At 41.2% G+C, this 21,501-nt stretch overlaps 1 protein-coding gene across 6 annotated transcripts in view; it reads right to left on the bottom strand.

The window, feature by feature from the left end:
• The window catches only part of THSD7B (thrombospondin type 1 domain containing 7B), a 484,878-nt gene that overhangs the window by 116,595 nt on the left and 346,782 nt on the right, over positions 1 to 21,501 (bottom strand). For all 6 annotated transcript variants that reach the window (XR_013774988.1, XM_079311745.1, XM_079311747.1 and 3 more), the window contains 5 exons: positions 17,779 to 17,970; positions 14,237 to 14,471; positions 12,422 to 12,537; positions 6,970 to 7,102; positions 5,786 to 5,865 (listed from right to left, as the gene is read on the bottom strand). Coding sequence is in view for 5 of the 6 variants with exons in the window: in XM_079311745.1 (XP_079167871.1) it covers positions 5,786 to 5,865; positions 6,970 to 7,102; positions 12,422 to 12,537; positions 14,237 to 14,471; positions 17,779 to 17,970 (756 nt within the window). In the remaining variant the exon portion in view is untranslated. The remainder of the gene's footprint in view (positions 1 to 5,785; positions 5,866 to 6,969; positions 7,103 to 12,421; positions 12,538 to 14,236; positions 14,472 to 17,778; positions 17,971 to 21,501) is intronic.

Below are 21,501 nucleotides of genomic sequence, written 5' to 3'. Positions count from 1 at the left end.
TGATGAAGCCTTGGGCAGACATGGCTGATAAACAGACCAAAGCTCTTCATTCTGGAAAAGCAATCTCCTTCCTGAACCTCAGTGCCATCCTAGACAAACTCTGCTTCACATTCTTTTCAAAGATATCACAAACAAGATTCAGCTCCTGCCTTTACCCTGGTAATTATTTTTCCTCTCAGTTATTTGCTCCCAATGTCACCAGCTGCCAGGCAGGTGTCTCCCAGATCTGGGTTCTGGCTGGGACCACTCATGTTCAGCTTGCTGTGCTCTGTTTGTGTCCCTGTAACCACCTGTTACACACTAGACCAGAACCATCAGGAAAAACATTGACCAACAAATGAACACCCAGAATCACCCAGAATAAGGCTCAAGGTGCCATTGTCCCTCCTGTGCCACCTCCTCCCTGATACTGGAGGGAGCTGCTGGTGACAGGTAAGCTGCTGTCAGCTGGACAGACTGACACAGGACTGCACCAAGAGCCCTGCTCAAAAAACATCACCAACCAACTGAAGCAGCTGAGTCTCTGCCACGTTTACCATCATAATTGCATTCCTTGTAAACTCCAGGTTATCACATTGCCTTCAGCCTGTAAATTGTCACAAGATTCTAATATGTACCTCCTGAAATTGGTAATTCCGTGTAAAAGCATTCTGCAACTCAAACCACAATGATGTGTTCATTTAGCTAATCAGCAGTTATATTAACTGCCTACAAAACAGAAAATAAGAACTGTTGGGTGACTTATCTTATGAGCAAAAGAAAGAAAAAATGTAACACTGATGATTTTTTGATGGCACACCTCACTATAAAGAGGTTGCCATCAAATAATTGCAGGAGAAACAACAAGAGTATATATGACCATTACTGAGTTACTGATGGATAATACACGAGATAATACAGCTAAAGGATGCCTGTTTGAAACATTTGTGTAGCTGCAATCTTAACAGGCTGTATCTAAACTCATTCTTTCATCTTGCTTAATATGATGCATTAACTTGCTCACTATTAGACTTGTGATCACAGTACTGCCTATATTTTATATAAGATTACACTGGAACTATCACTGCATTTAGACACACTCAGGAAACTTAGATAGCAGACTGCTACCATTTTTTTCTTATGATGACAAGCTCTTGGTCTGAATCAGTCTAAAACCAGCCTTGTCTGCAGTGTCCCTACAACTATCAGAAAGCTGCAAAGCAAGAGCCAGAAACCTGCAATGAAGGAAACAGGAATCTCAAATTGCCCAAGTCTGGTGCTGCCTGCATCCCACCTTTTCACTGTCAATCCATACATCAAGTTTTCAACTGTAACACATTATATTTAACACTAACCATCTTAGCAAAGCCCACGTGCTGCAAATTTACAGCCCAGCTAAAGCAGGAAAGGAAATACATCCTGTGTGGTCTGACAGTACAGCAGCCAAAAGAAATACATTCCAGAGTGCTCCATGGGGCTGTCCAGGATTGAGCCATCCCATGACCTCCAGTGAAACAGAGTTCTGTTCTCCAAAGCAAAGGAGTAGCTTCTTATTACTGCATTGGTGAGTCTGCATTGTTGTTTTCCTGTACATAAATCAATAAATTATCTCTAAAAATATCTCCTGCTGTGTGTCACAGCACTTCTGTATTCTTGACATGGGGAGCTACAGCCCTGAGAAGGATTTAATGTCTCATTAATAGGGGAAAATATGGTCAAATACTCCAAATGAATCAAAGCAAAGTGGCAGGAGCAGGAGAAATAAGACATGGCATTTTCCATTGCTGTAGCTTCTCCTTGCTTCTGGAAAGTAACTTGTTTTTTCACAATCATGTTGTCAGTGCATTTCCAGGACCAGTTTTTAAAGTAGAGTCTCATTAGACCTGTCTAGTCTTTAATACTTGTCTATTTACACTACTAATGGTGTTTGAAGCAACCTTCAAAGACATTTGCTCAAAACAGGCTTTCCATCCACTAATTAAACCTTAACAATCCCTTGTAATCAGCAACACATTTTTTCCCAAAAACTGTGTATGTCCCAGGTGTCTCTTCATGTCAGCATTGAAAGGAGAGATCATATTCCTGAAGGATCCTCCATTACAAACATCTGAGACCAGGGAAGGCACCAAACAGCACCTGAAGAAGCAGTGACTCTCATGAAGTCATGGAATGGTCTGAACTGGAAACCATCCAGTTCATCCCACTCCACCCCTGCCATGGGCAGGGACACCTTCCACTATCCCAGGCTGCTCCAAGCCCCACCCAACCTGGCTCTGAACACTTCAGAGATGGGAGGATCCACAGCTTTTCTGGGCATTCTGTGCCAGCCCTAACTATTCTCACGGTTAAGACTTTTTTCCAACTCTACTTTCTGTCCGTTTAAAGCCATTTTCCCGTGTCTTATCACTCCATGCTCTCTCCAGCCCCCTTGAAGCCCCTTCAGGACATTGAAAGAGGCTCCAGCATCTCCCTGGAGCCTTCTCTTCTCCAGGCTGAACAACCCCAGCTCTCAGCCTGCCTTCATGGCAGAGGCTCTTGAGTCTTCTGAGCATCTCTGTGTTTTCCCCTGGACCTGCTCCAACAGGTCCACATCCTTCTTATGTTAAGAACTCCAGAGCTGGATGCAGAGCTCCAGGTGGGGTCTCAGAGTGGGGCAGAGGGGCAGAATCCCCTCCCTCATCTGCTGCCCAGCTGCTTTGGATGCAGCCCAGGACAAGGCTGGGTGTCTGGCTTCAAGTGCACATTGCCAGCTCACACTGAGCTGCTCAAGCAACACTCCCAAGTCCTTCTTCCCAGGGCTGCTCTCAATCCATTCTTCACCCAGCCTGTATTTGTGCTTGGATTGCCCCATCCCTGTGCAGGACCTCTTCTCACAGTCTTGACACCTCCTAGTAAATTAGTTTCTGGTGGAGGCAAATGACAGCTGTACAGCAACACCAAATTTGCAAAGCTCCTCATTTACTGTTATCAATGTTGTCTCATATAACTGCCAAGCAACATCCTCACCTTGTTTTACCTGAGTGCCCTGCCTTGGGAGCTTTTTGTCAATCATGCCTCAATTAAGTTTATATAACAACTGCATTTATTAGCTCTAAAGGCTACCTTTCTCTTTCCTATAGCACTGCTTGCTGAATAAGTTAGTCCACTGAAGCTGATGTAAAAAATGAAAGGCTGTTGTAATTAGTGTAATATCTTTCCAAGATAAAACCATCAAAACTGCAGTTTCAGGCAGCTGTCATCTCCTTGGCTATTCTGCTTATTATTCACAGACAAACTCTGATATCTTCTGTATATTATGCAGTAAGTTTACATGCAATTTCAGTGAAAATGCTCATGGAACAGAATCTCTATCTCAGAATCTAGCCATAGGAAAGAATGGAGTTTGAAAGTCATTTCAGACCTCATTTTCCCTCAGTACAGTCATTGTCCTAAATAGGCACACATAAACACATACTGTTTTTCTTTAGAAATAATTTATATGAATTCAGTGTTCTTATATAATTGGCTAGATACGACAGTCACTGAAAACTAAAATCCCCTTTTTCATACTACAGTCAGGGTATGGACAGAAAAAAAGAGATCTAAAAACTGGATGCTCTAAGGGACAGAGAGACTGATTATCTTCAGAGGTAAAAGGGTAAGTGCTGTCACATGGTAAAAAGGGAACAAAGAAAATTCATATGAATACTCTTTGGAGAAGAAGCACTTACTGGCTAAAGATGCTGTAAATTATGTAATGCAATTACTGTGTGGAGTGGTGGTGATACCTTGAATGCAAGCTCATTCACAGGATGCCTGAATATTGCAGGAAGGAAGCATCTATCTTCTACACCTGGGATTCTTCTAGTGATGGCACAGATTCCCCTGAAAACACCCACACACTCACAGTATCTCACAAGGCAATTCAGGACAGAAGGGACCTCTGAGGATCCAGTGCCTGCTCTAAGCAGGTTTGACCTCACAGTTAGGAAAGGCTGCTCAAAACATTTTTTTGTTGAGTGTTCAGTATCTCCAAGCAATCTACAGTCTCTCTGGGCAACCTGGGAGTTTTTCTGACTCCAGCCTATGAACTATCTCCTGTTAATTCACTGGGCACCTCTGGGAATGTGGCTCCATCTCCTCTGTGAACTCCACACACCAGACACTCTTCTAGGCTGAACAAGCCCAAATCCCCAGCCTCACCTCATGGTAGCTCAAAAGCATGTCTCCAAAACCCCCTTCCAGTGAAGAATGACAGGATTAGAAGTCCTCCAGTCCTCCCTGTAAACCTCCTTGGGGTTTCCAAGCTGAAGAGCCCCTGCAAGGCACCTAAGCAAACACCTCCCCTGCCTAAAGGGCTGCTCCTGGCAACACAGAGCACCTCTGCACACTCCTGAGGAGTTCAAGTAGCAGCAGGGAGAGGCATTAACAAAACCTTTATGAAAATTTCCCTTACTAAACACTTCTATAGAAAAGATACAGAATTGCTGAACATCCAGCAGCTTCTTTTCCAGACACAGTAAGGTCAGAGTTAGCAGATGGGTCTCAGTTGCCTTCTCTGTGGAGATCACTTCTCTTGTTCATACAAAATATCTTTAAAAATCTTCTTTCATGGGTTTCATCTGAGATCTCATTTTCCTAAGACCCCACTCATCTTTAATAATACCCAGCAGAGTGGTTCTATCACTACATGTAATTATGAAAACCAAAGCTGTTACAAAAGCCACAGTTAATTACAAAAAGTGAACGTAGCATTGAAACGATTTTTGCTTAAACTCACCAAGGTAGGTTTTTCACAATTATCCTAGAACAGCACATAGTCTCAGTAATTATTGGAGGGCTCTCCACAGAGTAAAAGTAAGTGTGATGCTCTTCTATTATACTTCTAATTCTGTCAGAGTAAGATTAATACAAAGTTCATGCACCTACTAGAACATAAAGATTACCATCCCTTCACACAGACTGAACAATACAATTTACAGATTTGAAAACCTTGTGGAAAGGTTGGTGGTCAAAACCTAGTTTAAGATATTTACTCCTTTGAGTTTTAGTTTAAAACACATTTCTTCTTTCAGATACATCCCACATACTGTCAGGGCTTTTCTTTCTTATCCTTTGTTTCCAGATTATATAAGAAATTCATTTCATCTTTAAAGAATAGTTTCTACCTTTGTGAAGGAGTAAATTATAATGTCAAGTTTCCTCAGTTAGCATACCTGTATAGCAATTTTTTTCAATAAAAATTACCTTTTGTTAAAGGTTTAATTGTATTTCCCAGGAGACTGATAACAGCCACATCTCCAGCCATCTGCAGGCACCACTACAGATTGATGGATACTCTGAACATTCTTCTCACAAATTCTGTTCAGACAATGGGACCACTAATTTCTAAGTGCTTAATTATGTCAAGGGTGGGAGCCCAAAGACTTTACCCATGCTGAACTTCTTCAACAGTCTTAATGAAAATCAGGCCTCAGGCAAATCATTAGCAAATTTCAAAATCATAAGGAAATTATCCTTTCCATTTTTAGAACAAAGAATGGATTACTTCATAAAGACTTATAGATAATTCATTTAAAGCTCACATGCTTCAGCTTTAGGCAGAAGAGAGGGTTAAGATACTTGAAGATCAAGCACAGATCTCCTCCTATCCTCCAAGCTGTTGTGCCAGTGGTACTTCAATGCCCAGCACTGCAGAACAACTGTATCATGGAAGCAGTTCCCAAAACACTTGATTTCATAAAGAACTTCAGTTAGTTCCCAATTTATCTGCTTTAATGGCATCTCCAGCCCCTCAAACACTGGGGGCTGGAGGGATGAACCTTACCCCTGGCCTGCAGCCCGTGCCCGCACGCCTCGCTCTGCCCTGGCACCAGCACACAGCGGCTCCAGCGCTGGCTCTTCCACCTGCAGGGAACAGACAAGGGCTTCAGACTGGCAAACAGGCAGCAGACCTGAGCACAAACCAGTTACCAACCTGAGCACAAACCAGTTACCAACAGGGAACAGACCTGAGCACAAACCAGTTACCAACCTGAGCACAAACCAGTTATCAACCTGAGCACAAACCAGTTATCAACCTGAGCACAAACCAGTTACCAACAGGGAACAGACCTGAGCACAAACCAGTTACCAACCTGAGCACAAACTCCAGTTACCAACCACAACACACCGTGGGGACTTTGGAGTCCTGAAGCTGTAATTATTCCTGGTGCAAGCACTGGGAACTGGAATTTAGATGCCAACATTCCCCCTTCTCATTATCCAGGGCATGTTTCAAAGTCAGCTAAGATTCACAGGAAATAGCTCCAGTGGGCTTTGTCACCTCCTGCTCTCACACAGCTGATACAGTTCCCAGCCTGCTTTCCAGCCAGGGGAAGCAGCTTTCCATGGCATCAGGCAGAGCAGAGCCTTGTGTCCCCTGCCTGGCACTGAATTCAGCTCCACACTGCTCCAGGACCATCTCCTGTGGGATGTGCAGGCTGGAGATTCACATGCTTTTCTATTTACTAATATTGCACAACAGATGGGCCTCAGAATCTTAATGAAGAGCAGTGAGTAACTGCTCTACTGTATTATTTGTCTAATCAGAACTTTTTAAGTGCTCACTATTCACTGGAGTGAGAGTACCAGGGGAAAACACAAGAGTTTCTCCAATAAGCATGCAATTATGATTAAGGCACTCTAGGGCTTGTGGTCCCAAAATAGCTTGCATGGATTTTTAGACACAATGAGGGGGAAGTTCCCAGTAACAGCTTCCTTACACACATCAGGCTCTGAGGCTACTATTTCTAGGAGCTGTGTCTCTTGGTGCTTGTTCTGATGATGCCAGATCTATGGAAATCTCCAGTTTGAACCCTACTTTTACACATTTTGCAAGGTATATTCATTATTTTAAACTCTGCATTTTCCAAAATAATGTTATTTTCTGGTGAAAATTGTGCAAGACAAGAGCCATTTCTGGAAAAGTGGACACCCACTAGAGACTGATCCCAAGCTAACAGGTTTTACCTATACACTGGACAGATGGGAACATCTTCACATTCTCTTTCCTCATACAAGGTGTCTGGACATGCCTGTCCTCCATTGGCAGAATCCTGAAGGATAATCCTGTATCTGGACTGCTTAACTGCAGTGGCATTGCCTGCAAAGCAAAAAAAGAGTTCTCTTTCAGACATGGTTGCCATCCCAAGTTAGTGATTTATCTGCCTTGGTTAGAATGATGTTCTGTGTTTCATTTATATTTTGAAACTATGAGCACTCTGTAACATTACTTCCTTTAAAATTACCAGTAGTTCAGCAGGACAGCAGCTGGAAGGATATAAATCAACAGCCTAAGAAATGCATCAAAAAACATCTATTTAACAGAATACCAAATCAAGTAGGAAAATAAATAAATAAGAAAACAAATACCTTAACTGGGAAAAAGAATAAAAACCAAAGAAACAAACTGTCATAATGGAAGGTTTTGTTTCAGAGAACACACTCTGGTGGTCTCAGGCTGCTACCAGTAACCCATCTTTATGGCTCTAGAAATCAGAGGTGATAACTTCCTGATAGGAAAACCATTGCAACCAACAGAGGCTAACTCTCTACTTAACCTGAGTTGATGCAAGACCAATCCATCTAAAAACACAGTTCACAAAATCCATGGTGCAGAATGAAGCAGGAAAGACAAGAACAAGATTTATCTATTTGTCTATAGCTAAAGCAAACACAATCCTTGGCTGTGTAAGTGGTAAGAGCAAACTGAGAGCTGGTTTAACCACTGCATGTGGCATTTGTACTTCTCTGGGTACTGTATTCACACTGCAAAACAGTGCTAGAACAGTGAAAAGGGATCTCAGGGGAACTCCTTAAAGGATTACAGACCACATTAAAAGCTTTAAATAGTGGACTTCATCAAATATGAAAGAGGAAAGCAGTGTGCTGATAAGCCTACTATGAGGATTATTTTTCCAGCAAAGCTGCAGCAGCAAAATTACAATGAAGTAGAGTAGAAGGAAAACTTAGAAGTCACACCATGAACACAAAGCAGAATCACAGATCCAAGAAAAGTGAAAAAATGTTGGCTGTAAAACTACCAAGTCATACAAACCTCACTGGCACATGTGCCACCACTGTGAGATCCCTGCAGAGGGACACTGGACAGGCAGGAGGCTGCTCACCATGGCTGCAGCCCTGGGGCAGGAAAAGCACATCCAGAGAGATCCCCCTCCTGCTTCTTTCACAGTTACTATTTGAGGCAGCTCTACAGCTGCCTACAGTCTCCTCTCACATGCCTGATTTGGTGCCTGGAAAGCCTTACAAAGAGCCTTCTCTTAAAATCTAGCCCACAGCATCGCTCCTGGAAATTAAACTGTTTTATCTTCTGTCTATTACATGAAGAAAAGAGTTTATCCCTGTCACCTAATGCATACCCTTTACAAAACTGTAAGGGTTTGCATCCATTCTGTCTCCCCTTCTCTAAACTAAGCAAACCCAGTCCCTTGTAGGTCCAATTCAATTCCCTCCTGTTGCTCACTTTCTCACCACACTGTGCCCAGGGACCTGCAGCCTCCCCAGGGCACAGCACAGTGACACCTCAGGGCTCTCCACACAGCATGCCCAGGAATCTGACAAGCCTGCTAAGAGTTTTAGCATTTCTAACTGCTGACTTTCATTCATTTTGTAGTCCATTTTGTCTCCAGAGGTGCCTGAGGCCACAAACACTATTTAGGGAGCAGAGCACTTGACTCACAGAAGAGGCCAGGAAAGCTGGGACTCTTCTGCTTGGAGAGAAGCTCACAGGATCCTAGCAGTGTGTATCAATGCACTACAACAGGCAGTAAAGGAGACACAGACAGACTATTTTCACTGTGATATCCACTGTGAGATTTTTCAAGCAGCTGAGTACCCATTTAAGAGTGATTTAATTTAAGCCACTGTTCCTCAGCTTCCTGATAAAAGTTTAATGTGTCAAAAATCTACCACTTCCCTTAATTAGAACAGCTACGCTGTCAAAAAAAAAAAAAAGAGGAGATTAAATTTATTGGGCACAATTTGTTCTCAATAAATCCTTACTGGCCAGTTTATTACAATCTGCTTCTTGAAATGTTTGTATCTCGAGTAATAACTTGTTCTTGTGGTTTTCTACATAATGAAGTTAGGATGAGTAATCTACAGTTTTCTTGACTTTTTTTGGAGGAGCAGAGGTGAAGGGGAGAGTTTTGGTTTGGTTTGCCATGGCATGACTCAGTTTTAATTCTTTAAGACCTTATTTCTTACTCATAGGACAGTCATTTGATATTCTGGCATTACTTTACTACTCCCTTCTTATTCACACAACCTCATTGACATGGGATTAGCTATAGAAACACTCCTTACTACGTTCTTCTCCTGGCTGCAGACAGGCAACAGCAACAACTGCACATTGCCCATGTTGTGCTTCCTCCATTTCTCAGAATGAACATTTCCTTCAGTTTCCCCTTATTTTTAATCCATTTATGCCATTTTCACTGTCCAATATCCCCTAGCTTAGTTTGCATCCTTGATTTCTTGTTTCTAATCTTAGTGAAACAATATGACAATCCGAAAGGATTGTCCTGAACAACTCTGATAGTAAGATTAAAAAAAGAGCTTCTCTAAATGTGTGTGATGTTCCTCTTCATGGTTTGAACCTTGACCTTACAAATTACATGCACATCAACACATCCCTTGCTGCCCAGTGCTGCTGGCTTGCTATTAGCACAATTTCAGAATAGAAATTACAGTCCAGCAGGGCTTCAGCCCTTTGGACAGGCTTTCTTGGAGCTTCCAGGTCTTCTGCACTCCTGTCTGCAAAGAACAAGCTACCAAGAGGTGTAGATACCAATCCCTGCAGTTTGTTGAAGTTTTCTTTTTGTTTTTAAATGTCTTATAATATTGCCATCCTTCCCTTTTAAGAACTGTGAACTCTCGATCACTTTCTGATGATTTTCATTCAAATTATCTACCACCATTAGAATCTTACTCATTTCTTTCCTATTAATCAGTACCAAATCTAAATGAGCTTCCCACAGTAATTTTCTCCACCTCAAGAAATTAAATTATCCTCAACATTTATTGCACCTTACTCAAACCCCATTTTCAAAATTGAATTTCCTCACTGGCTTTTCTATAGCATTCCTTACAAATGTTAATGAGCATAATTTTTATATTTCAGTTAAATTTGCTATAGCCTCATTTTTCCAGAGTACTAGCAGTGTGGAGGACTGTCCTTTTAAAGCCAATCTGATTTCCAGTATTGCTATGACTGTTGGGAGTCCTGAAAAAAAGTCAAGCCTCAAGATCTAAAGACCATCTTAATTTCTCTGCCCTTGATTTTGCAACTCAGATAATGCTGTTTGAGAATTTTTGAGACTTTAGTCACCAAAATCAGTACTGTCTCCAATAACTTGGTAGAGATAAGAGCTCTTAAATCTTTGGCTTTGACCAGCTCTGGTTTATGAGGTTTGGAAGTAGCAGATCATGGACTGTCTGACACAAGGTAGAGGTTGTTGGAATTTCTTACTGTGGCACACCATGCATTTTATCCACTTTTACCCCACCTAATTTCAAATCTGATTTAAGGCATGGGACAAAAATAGAACAGCTACTATCTAACATTTAATGCAAATTTGTTTAGAGAATTAAGTAACTGTGAAATTTCTAACCTTCCTCCTGGGCAACCAATGCCCTGAAGAGGTACTTACAGGTACCATCTATTTTCAGAAGGAAGATGAAACATGTTATTTATTGTTAGTTGTTTGCTTTTTTTAATCTCCCTGTTTTAAATCTACGCTGACAGACCAGGGAGCACCTCATCCATGCTGAAAGCAGTTACCTCTCCAGCCACCTTCACCCCCATGAAAGCAGGTGACAGAGGAAAATCTACCTGCTGCTCATTCAGACCATTTCATATCCTGAAATCACCCTACTGATGCTTTGATTCTTTTTTCAATCCATCCTCAAAGCCCAGGTAAAACAGATACATCAGAGAAGACTGCAGTAGACAGTTGCCACCTCTAAGTATCTGAAATGGCAGAGAATCAATAACTTGCAACAACCTCCAGCTCCTGCCTCCCCAACAGGTGCCTGGATTCAGTGGCACTTCCTTTGTGAATTATGTTGTCCATCCATCTGCTCCTGCCCTAAGTTCAGTGCTGTCTGCACCTCTGAGGCAGGAGATAATCTCCTGCCACAAGACAGACGGTTGTCTGATGACATTTCAATGTAGGGAAAATGTCAGTTTTTTTATTATGAGATGGTAAACTCGGATGTATTTCCTCAGATAAACTGCAAACAGCTCAACTGGTGAAGTTCTGTGTAAAGCTGATTTAGTGATACCATGTTTGTCTAAGTTCTGATCTTATGCTGGTACACAATTAATTTTAAATCTGCCAGGCAATACCTGTTCCTGCTTGATCTGATTAGTAATTCACCATCTGTATATTGCTTTCATTAAATACAACTTTTCTATAAAAAAAACACAACACCCTTAACAACTCACGTATGTGTAGTGGCTTTGAAATTTCATTATCGTGCTGAGGTTTTAATTGTGCCATGCAAATTAAAAAAAAAAAAATTTGCAATGCAGCCATATCAATAACAGATTTAGCAAAAAGCAAACTCCCTCATCTAAGAAGTTTTAATTTAGAATTATATTAAAATGATAACACTGCCAAGGAGGTTAAATAATTAATTTCTTCTCATTTTAATTGTAGACTATTATTTAATAAACAAAGTAATTTACCAGGTAATTTATTCTACTCCTTCATAGGCAGCTCATTTAAAGTCTAAAAATAAATTGCTAATTAAAACAGGATTCACTGTTTTAGAAAGCAACTCATTTTCCTGTAAAATCTAACAAGGACTATGCTAAAGCATTCACTGAGAATCTTTGAAGGGCAAGGAAACTACCAACAATTATGAAATATTGTGATAACTGAACAGACTTTCATCTGAACAATTAATGAAACACACAAATTTGTCAGAAAACCCAACACTAGATGATTATAAAAAAACTTTGTTGTACACTAGTTGTGTCTCAAAGTTAACCAACGAGATCAAAGAGATGTTTGGCCCTTGAAGAACCCCAAAGAACAGGAGACACTTGCACAACCCCGTTGTTGATCAGCCAGGCTGATCAAGAAAATCACATTTCATATGGAAGCAATTCTATGTGCAGCCATACAGCACAGGTGCCTTGGAGTTCTGACTGAAGGCACAAACCCAGAAGGAATTTCCTCCAGGCAAAGAGAATTCACATCTCCAGAGCTGTTCACAAGGCTCCCACCCACCTAAGAACATCAGCTCAAAAGTCAAGCTCCAAAGTCCTCATGTCCAAAACTCATGCAGGATGAATGCTCTAAAAACTATTAGTCCGGTGTGAGCTTTATCTGCCATACATTTCTAGGTCAATGCTCTAATTTTTCTCCCAAATTCTGACTCCTTAAAGGCTTACCAGGCTGGCAGGCTGTGGGACAGGGTGTCCACTCACTGAACAGTGTCACAACACAGTCCTTCCTGCAGGGCAGGAGACACGGCCGCACCGCCTCCGGCCGGATGGACTCGGGACACCTGCGGACCCAAACACAGTCAAACTCCAAACTATGCAGAAACATTTTATTCCTAAGGCTTGCACAGGGATGGGAGCACACTGCCATAACAAAGACACCACTCCTGGCCAGAGCAAGCCTTATTTTTCTTTTCACTCATGCAACCCAGCTGAATTTAGTCCATTTCAAGGATTAAAAAAAAAAAATAATAAAATTTAAAATGGGGAGCTTGGCTTGACGACTGCAGGCTAAATGTAGCTCTGTCTGTGACATCAAAACCACAAAGCTCATGGGAGTAAAACAGATAAATTTATTATCAAAAAAAGTGAGTAGTTATGTTTATAAAATAGTCCTGGTTTAGCACAACATGCAACAGCCTTCAAACCACCTGTCTGTAAGGGCTGATGACATATTCCTCAACTTTCAACCTCCAAGGAACACAAAAATAGTTTCATATTTTATTTCATAAAAGTGTGATACAGTACGAAGAGCTCTGTGATTTTCTTCACTCATTTTTAACTCCTACATGGAAAACATGTCATACATTTTCTAATAAAAGTTTCAGACACAGTTAATATATGAGGACTTGAAGAGCAGAAAAGCGAAATTTTATGGGATCAGTCAGATTTTGGATATCATGTGGGTGAACAGGAAGAGAATCACTCTTTCTTACTCCTTATTAATTTCTATTTAAAAGATCACTCAATACTTAGTAATTCATGCAACCCAAAATGATCCCATTTGAAGGAGAAATATGCCACTAATCTATATGAGAAAAAAAAGTTAAAACCATGATTCAGCTACTTAAGTGTTTACTCACCCCCTTCAGCTCCATTTCCTCTTACACCACCTCAAACGTGGAGGGGGCAAACAACTATTTTAGCATTACAAGGCTCTATAAACAATGTGCTTAATTAGGTAAAGTTCAAGCATATCAATGCATTTGAGACATGCAAGAATACCAGATTTCTTCCCTTTTACTTAATTAACCTCATTAACCTCAAGAATTTTAATTAACTTTACTGAAATCAGCACAGTCTGCTTACACAAACAGCATTGTTTTGAGAGTTACAACAGGAAAGGAAACTCAATTCTAAGTCTCTAGACTCATTAATGGTGTGAAAATAATTAGCAACATCTTGATTTTTTGATATTAAGGAAAACATCTGTGCCACTTATTTTCCTCATTTAGTAAAGCAAAGCTAAATCTGGGATATTTCTACTGCAGAATACGTAATTTTGTTGTGTTGCCATCACATTACAAAAGTTTATAAACCAAGTGAACAATATAGATCACACATATGGTACTGCCTTATTCGAGTGTAAATATAATGCAAAATCTATTTACTTTTTCTATTTTATTAGAGCACTGCTAATAAGCTGCTGCTGAACACTATATTCAAATGTATTTTATATTTTCCTCACACCTGTCCTTCAGGGAAAATATTCACAGAAAACTGTAAATTAAAGTAGCAGAGCAGCTAAAACAAAAAATCTCCACCACAGAAAACATGCCTTTTGCCTGGATTTACATAGAAAGTTAAAATGGGCTGCATATTTGGTTTCTTTACCTGTCACAACAGTGATGGAGTAGTATCTGTAGAGTTAGTCCTGAAATGAAATTATTTCAATGCTGCAGAGTCCATATCCATACACTTGCTGAAAACGCCTTTATACAGATGTATTTTATAAATAAACAGTAACAAGCTTTCTTTAAATACCTTTTGGGAGTGACCTGGCCAGAGCTGCTCCTTCTGCAGAAGACTTTCCTTGTCTGAATGCCCACCCCACAGGTGGCATCCCCACTCCAGCTGAGGGTGGTGTTGAGGGCAGTGCCCAGCACATCCTGGGAGCAGGAGCTCCAGGGAGACACTTCCCAGAAGAAATGCACACAGGGGTGCTCATTGCAGGCACGCTGCTCCTGCAGGGCTTGCTCAGGGGGACAGGCTTTCCCACCTGGAAGGGGGCAAGAGAACACCATGTCCTCATCTCATGGCATGGGGCAAAAGGAAGACACAGAATTATTTTCTTATAAAAAAGTTAGGTTTGCACAATACCTCCTCTTTCCCACCTCCTGTAAAAATAAATAAATAAATAAAGCTTAAATAAAGCTGTTGACCTTTATGGCTGTAATAACAACCTTCTAAAATATTGTTTCCTCATTAAACTAGCCTTGCATAAAATTGTATTCCAATGCATAATGGAAACAGAAATGGGCAAAGTATATTTCCGAGTTACTTTATCAATAACTCCTACACACAGTCAAGTTAATTCCATTTAAATGCCAGTATCACTCAGTAAACATGCAATCAGGTTTAAAGACAAATTAAGCATTATTTTTATGTTCATTCTCCTTGCTAATCTCCCAAGAAGGAACATCTCTCTCTCATGTTTGGACTCTACTCATGTGTTGCCCTAAAGATCTGAGCAGTAGAGGAAGCTGAACTTAATGACAGCAGGATGCATCAAACAACACTCAAGGAGGGGGAAAATTGAAAAACACGTTTTGAGTATGAAGCCTTCACTTCTCTAAACCACCATCTTTCAAACTCCTGTCCAAAGATTTTGCTAAACTGCTGCACTTTGTCAGCAGCTGGTGCCAAAGTCCCAAAGAACAGGAGTTTGAAGAGCCTGCCCAGAAGCTGCAGCACTCCAGCCAGCAGCCTGAATTTATCCATAAAAGAAGATGATTGTAGCTCAAAAGTTATGGAGCAATGCACTGAAATTTAACAGTAAGCATTGTCATTGTAGGAAGAGAGAAGGAAAAATTACTAAAATTAAAACCATTCTCTTCCAGTAGGGACAACCCAGATAACTTGGGATATAGCCAAAGTGCTGCAGGTTTTGAAAGAACTGAAGTGTTGGGGACAGATACCACAAGGTTCAGAGCACATTTACATCCTACTAAAATCAACAGGAGATGAAGGGATGTCAAAGGGATGCTCACTGCCTTGCAGGTCTGATCCTCCTGAGAAAAGGTAAGGCCCCAAATGGCCACAATGAATAGCAGTGAGAAAAGAAAGAGATAAACTGCCTAACCCACTGGATAATCATGCCACATTACCATTCATCTTTTCATGAAAATGGACTGCTCCACACAGTGTTCAGTATGATGATGGAGCTGAAAATGCTGAAAATGCTCCAGGTAGCTTATTTCCTGAAGACTTTGACTTGGCAGGAAAAAAATGCAAACCAGTTATTTTTCTTGTATGTCTTAAAAAAAAATAATTGCAACAAGCAAATGGCAAAATGCCTGATCCATTTGTAAGAAAAAACACAAAAGTAAAGAATGCATCCAACTCAAATTTTGAACTTCCCAGGGAAAAATTAGGGTGGCTTTTTTTCAATATTATCTTAGTTCCAATATATTAACAAAGCTCTCCTAAACAGGGCAGATTTAACTCAACATAGTCAGAAATGACTCACCCAAACTTGTCTCCAACACTGCAAGCAGGAGATGCTGTTTCTATAAAAAGCACAAGGGCCTGGCCACTTTCTGCATATCATTGACAACTTTTGTACAAAGAAAGCCTGCCTGGCCAGTCAAGTGGCCATTTACAAATTTTTTTATGATGCTTAGCAGTTCCTATAATTAATTTTACACCTGCTGGCAGTGTCTGCTCCATGATCTCCTCTTGCACCAAGTTCCAGACATTTGCTGCATAAAGAATTATCTTTTAAAACCTGTTTTAAATCAAGTCCCCCAGCTTTCTGATTATCATATTCTAGGAGCAGGTAAAGAGCTTGGAGAAAATGATCCAAAACTTCCATAAGTCCTCCAACAGCAGAGCCACAGATGACACTTCTTCCATTGACAGAGGCCAAAAAAATGGCCCTTGCCAAGGTACCAGAGCTTTGTAGAAGTCAGGTGCTCAGCTGTGAGCTGGGTATGAAACAGGTAGAGAAAGCAGGTAATTTAATATTGGAGTGATAATGGTATTAACTCCACTTCCACTCTCCCAAATTCCAATCACTATCTGCACACAGATGTGTGGCTGCAAAGCAAATTGTTAAACCATTGCTAAAGATGCACAGAAAAAGTCAGGAAGTTTGATTTTAATAGTTAATTATTCCTTCCTGAGAAACTTTAAGTATTCAGTTCAGAGTATACCATTTTTAGGTTAGTGCCTTTCAGGCTGAGATGATTGTGGTTCTGTACTTCCAGAATTCACTCCTTCTCAATGTCACTCTTGTAATTCCATGTTTGAGCTGTTATTTGGATTCATTACTTCCATGGAAAATAGGAGACCAACTGTATTTTCACTTTAATTATTCTCTAGCTCATAGACTTTTTTAGCAGTTGTTATTATCATTCAATCAACAATTATTTTCATCCTGAAGGGTTCCAATTCTCTTCACAAGTGCTTATGAGGATGTTTATGTGAATACAGACCTTTCACATGAGTAAGGGTTTGCAAGATCAAGTCCTTACATTAGCCCAGAAACAGTGGGTGGCTTTAATGATAATTTAGAAAATAGCACTTAACAGAACTTGTCCTGGACTAGATTTGCATCTAAAAGTGTTTTGCTGCTGCATTAACTGCACCCACTTTTGGCACTAGCTGGTATTTTGTGTCAACAAGGCTTTAATCTGTTGGACCTCTTCACGTATTATGAATTTTTATGCACTTGATCCAAGACCTTTCAAATCCTGTCTGATAAACCAATACATAAATTAATTATCATATGTGTAACTGTATTAGAAGACTACACTTCCATTACAAAATAGTTTGTTTAAATAGCTGTATCACTGATGTTAACATGTAAAAAAGCAGATACATAATGTGTCCATGAAGATCCAGAAGAAATGACATGTATTTATCAAGATCTATTTACTTACTACAACAAGCAGGTCAACACATTCCAGGTCTGATATTAAAATTAAAAAAAAATAAGCAAGTCCTTTTCCATTTCCTCATTTTTCACAGCTCACTGGTTTTAAATCATAACTGATATGTTCCCATATGAAGACACTGTCATGCAGTAATTTTACTGGTAGAGGATGCAGCTCTCCAGAACCAAATTCACACCCAGATAACAGTTCAGAGGCTGAAGTAAATAGTTTTGAACTGTGACAGAACTTCTCCAAGTGACACATGAACTCCAGCCCATCAAGATCTCTTAGTCTCTGGGCAGAGACAAAATTCAGTATGACCCCTGATTCCCAAGGATCTGGGGTTAGCTCTGATCTAAACACAGTTTGGCTCAGGAAAGGAAGTCAAAGCATGAAAGGAACAATCATCCAGCAATGCTGAGCACTCACCCTCGGCTGGAAGGGCCAGGATGGACCTGCTCCTGCTCTGGGTGCCCTCGGCGTTCCTGCTGGAGCAGGAGTGGGAGCAGGGTGACCATGGGGACCACTCGCTGACCACGCAGTCCCTGGCACAAGGGACTTCACAGGCCACCACCTCGGGATGGGGAAGCTCTGAGCAGAGGTGATGTGCTACTTCTTCACCTGGAGCAAATGAAACAAGACAGATGTGGAGGGAGGCACAGCTTGGTTCAATACCCACAGCCTGCACCAAACTGACTCCATGTCAAATATCCACCTGCCCGTGGAGGAATATGTGCAGAACAGCATGTGGTGAGGCTGCAGGCTGCAAAGTGTAGTACTTGAACAACTATCTTAAAAATTTATTCAGGAAAGTAAAGAACAAAAAAACATGACTCAAACTCAGTGTGTGACATCTTGGCTGCAGTCCACTCTCTGAAGCAGGTAAGCAAAAGGAATGATAATTTCATCAATAGAAAGCAGTAATATATCAACAGAACTCATGGTAATTGCCTCATATTTTCCAGCAATCTCTATAGAACTTACTTTGCACAGTACAAACTGTGCAGGTCCCCAGAGAAGTTAAATTTCTTTTTCCTGTAGGCCAGAAAAGTATCTGGCAGATGTTTTGATCCTTCCCCTTCAGCCTCACCAGAATGAGCCATTCTTATTTCTGACTCTTGCCTCACCCAAAAGCTAGGGAGATCTAAAATTATGAATCTATTGGGCCACCACCACCCAAGAGATAAATACTTTCTGAGCCAAGGCACCTGGACCAAAGCAGACCTCCTGATGAGAAGCATCTTTCTAAAAGTCCTTTCAACAAGAAGGACAGTGGGGAAAAACCTACCAGCCAAAAGAACTACTGCCAGAATGAGCAGCAAAAGAGCACATGAGGGATGTCATGTGGAATACAACACAGGGAACTATTGTTTTTAGAAAGGAAAATAAAATAAACTATTTTTTAAATAAGAAATTTGAGCAATTACATTTAATTTACAAGGACATCATAATTAAAAAAAAAATAAAATATAACTCTTTAAGTACTGATTTACACCCAATGTCTTACAAATGTATTTTAAGCAATGAACAGTCATAACTGACTTTGCTACGCTGTTCTATTATTTATTATTTCTGGATCCTTAGGAAACTTCAGCTACATATCTGAAGTTTCTAGAAGCTCAACTGTTTATAAACAAAAGATTCCCTCCACATGTTACCTCTTTTGCCCTTATAATAGTTACAAACCTCTCCTTCAAGGTTTCTTTAATTATGTACCTAGGAAAAAAAAAAGACAACATAATGACTATCCAGGCTTAATTATATGTAAGAAAAAAAAAAAAAAGAAATTATAATGGCAGAAAGTGCCTCTTTCACCTCATGCTCCAGGAACAGGCTCTATAACAAGGCAGCCCAGGAAGCAATTATAACTGGGAGGGTAAAAAACTGTGCTGCTTTTCCAAGAGCCCACATCTACAAGTGAGTAAATAAGAGAGGCAGGCTGTGAGCACATAAAGCTGTCAACAGCACAGTGCTATTATCTGCAGTTGCATCCCTAAATGACGACAGGCTCATCGCCCTCGAGGCACAGATAAAACTTTTCAAGCGTATTATGAGAAGGAGCAGTAGATCCAGCAGGCAATCAGACTGCAAGGTATGGTTAAAAACACTTTGGTTTTATACTCCCTTTCCTTTGTGCTCACCTGGAAAGGCTCACTGTACCCAGCCTTTGCATCACCCCCTACACAGAGCCCCCATCTATCGGTGCTGATAGAAAACCAAGCTGAATCCACTTTGACCAGCCCCTGTTATCACCACTGCTGCTTTGGATGCTCACCTAATGCTGAGAACTACCTTCAGAAAAAAAAACAATGTGAAAACAGCAAATAAACCTGTAATCCTTATTCCAGCTGTCTTCCCAAGTCACTTAAGCATCGAAATCCCTGCTAACGTTCTGACAGCCTGTCTGTACAGCAGCAGGTAACAGCAGGGCAGCCTGGGCAGGCTGATTGCAGGAGTCAGTGGCACAGGAGCATCAGGAGATTACATGCTTTGGTGAAGCAGGGTGAAACACTTCTCCTCCTCCTCTCCCATCACTGGCAGGGAAGCACATGGACAGCCAGGGACAGGCTTCAGAACCAGAGAGGATGAGATGGGACACTGGCCCTGAAAGCACGAGCCCCATCCTCCATCCACAGCACAGGTTACCTGTCACATCAGGACTCTATGGCCAGAAAGTGCCATCATGTTTGCCAAATTCTGAATTCAGGCCAATTTTTTCCACCAATCAGACTGTGCTACAGATCTAAGCATCAGAGAAGAACTACTCATTGAAAGCAAAGAGAGCCTTTCCACTGATTAAATCATACTTCAAAAAACCCAACCCACTCCTCTCAGAAGATGATTTAAATCACTTGGGGCCCCTTTGGGGTGGCTTTTTCCATCCATAAGCTCACATCCCACATATTGTGGGATAACCACCCTATGGGGAAGGTAGGCAAGTACACTTTCAACTTTTTCCTTCCACATTTACCTGCCACATTGGATTTAGAGCAGGTGACAGCAACAGCAACAGAGGCTGCAATCCACAGTTCCTGGGCAGAGAAGGGAAGTTTTGTGCTTTGTTAGAAAGAGTTTACCACTGGGTGCATAAAGGTACAAATCAACACTTACTTTGATTTACTTTATAGCTTCATTCACTGTGTTCAGGTTTAATTACTGCCTTCCATTACTGCAGAAGGGGAATTTCTTCTGTACCAGCTGCCTGGCAGAGAATTCTCAGAAAACTACTGTATACTACAAAGGGATGTAATAATCTTTCATTTTCCATGAACAGGATATAGCTGAAGTGTGCTTTATGCATTGTCACAGATTTAAAGGGAATATTAAATTCTCAAGAGCTTCCAAACTGTCCACTCAGTACCTTGAAGGTATAATTCTTATCTCACATAAAGCTAAATAATCTTTCTAGATTTTTCCATAATCTGTACATGCACAAGCAGGTTGTATGGGGCCAGATGGAGGATCCACCCAAATGTACTGAGGGAGCAACTCACCATGCCACTCTCTATCTTTTACCAGAAGCCCTGGCTATCCAGGAAAGTCCCAGAGGTGACTGGTGACTGGAGGTTGGCAAATGTGACACCCAGCCACAAGAAGGGCTGGAAGAAGGATTAAGGGAACTTCAGGCCAGCAGCTTGAGCTATCACATGGCATGGACAGCACAACGGGATCATTCCTGGCCACCATGCATTTAGGAAAAGCAGGTCCTGCTTAATTAACCTGATCTCCTTCTCTGGCAAGGTGATCCACTTAGTGTGTGACTCTATCTGGACTTTATCAAAGCCTTTGACACCACTTCCCACAGCATTCTCCTGGAGAAACTGGCTGCTCATGGCTTGGACTGGTGCAGTTTGCTGGGTAAAAACCTGTCTGACATCCAGTCCCGGGGAGTGGTGGTGACTGGAGTTACATCCAGCTGGAGCTGTCACCAGTGGTGCTTCCCAGTGCACACTTTAACTTTCCAACATCTTTATTGATGATCTGGACAGGGGATTGAGGGCACTCTCAGCAAGTTCACAGACATCATCAAACTGGGCAGGAGTGTGGATCTGCTGGAGGGCAGGAGCTCTGTGAGGTTCAACAAGGCCAAAGCCAGGTCCTGCACCTGGATCACAAAAGCCCCAGGCATCTCTCCAGGCTGAGGGGTCCCAT

This window comes from Erithacus rubecula, assembly GCF_903797595.1.
Source record: "Erithacus rubecula genome assembly, chromosome: 8".
Lineage (NCBI taxonomy): Eukaryota > Metazoa > Chordata > Aves > Passeriformes > Muscicapidae > Erithacus > Erithacus rubecula.
Note: the sequence above shows the minus strand (reverse complement) of the source record. Positions and strands in the feature narration are given on the sequence as shown.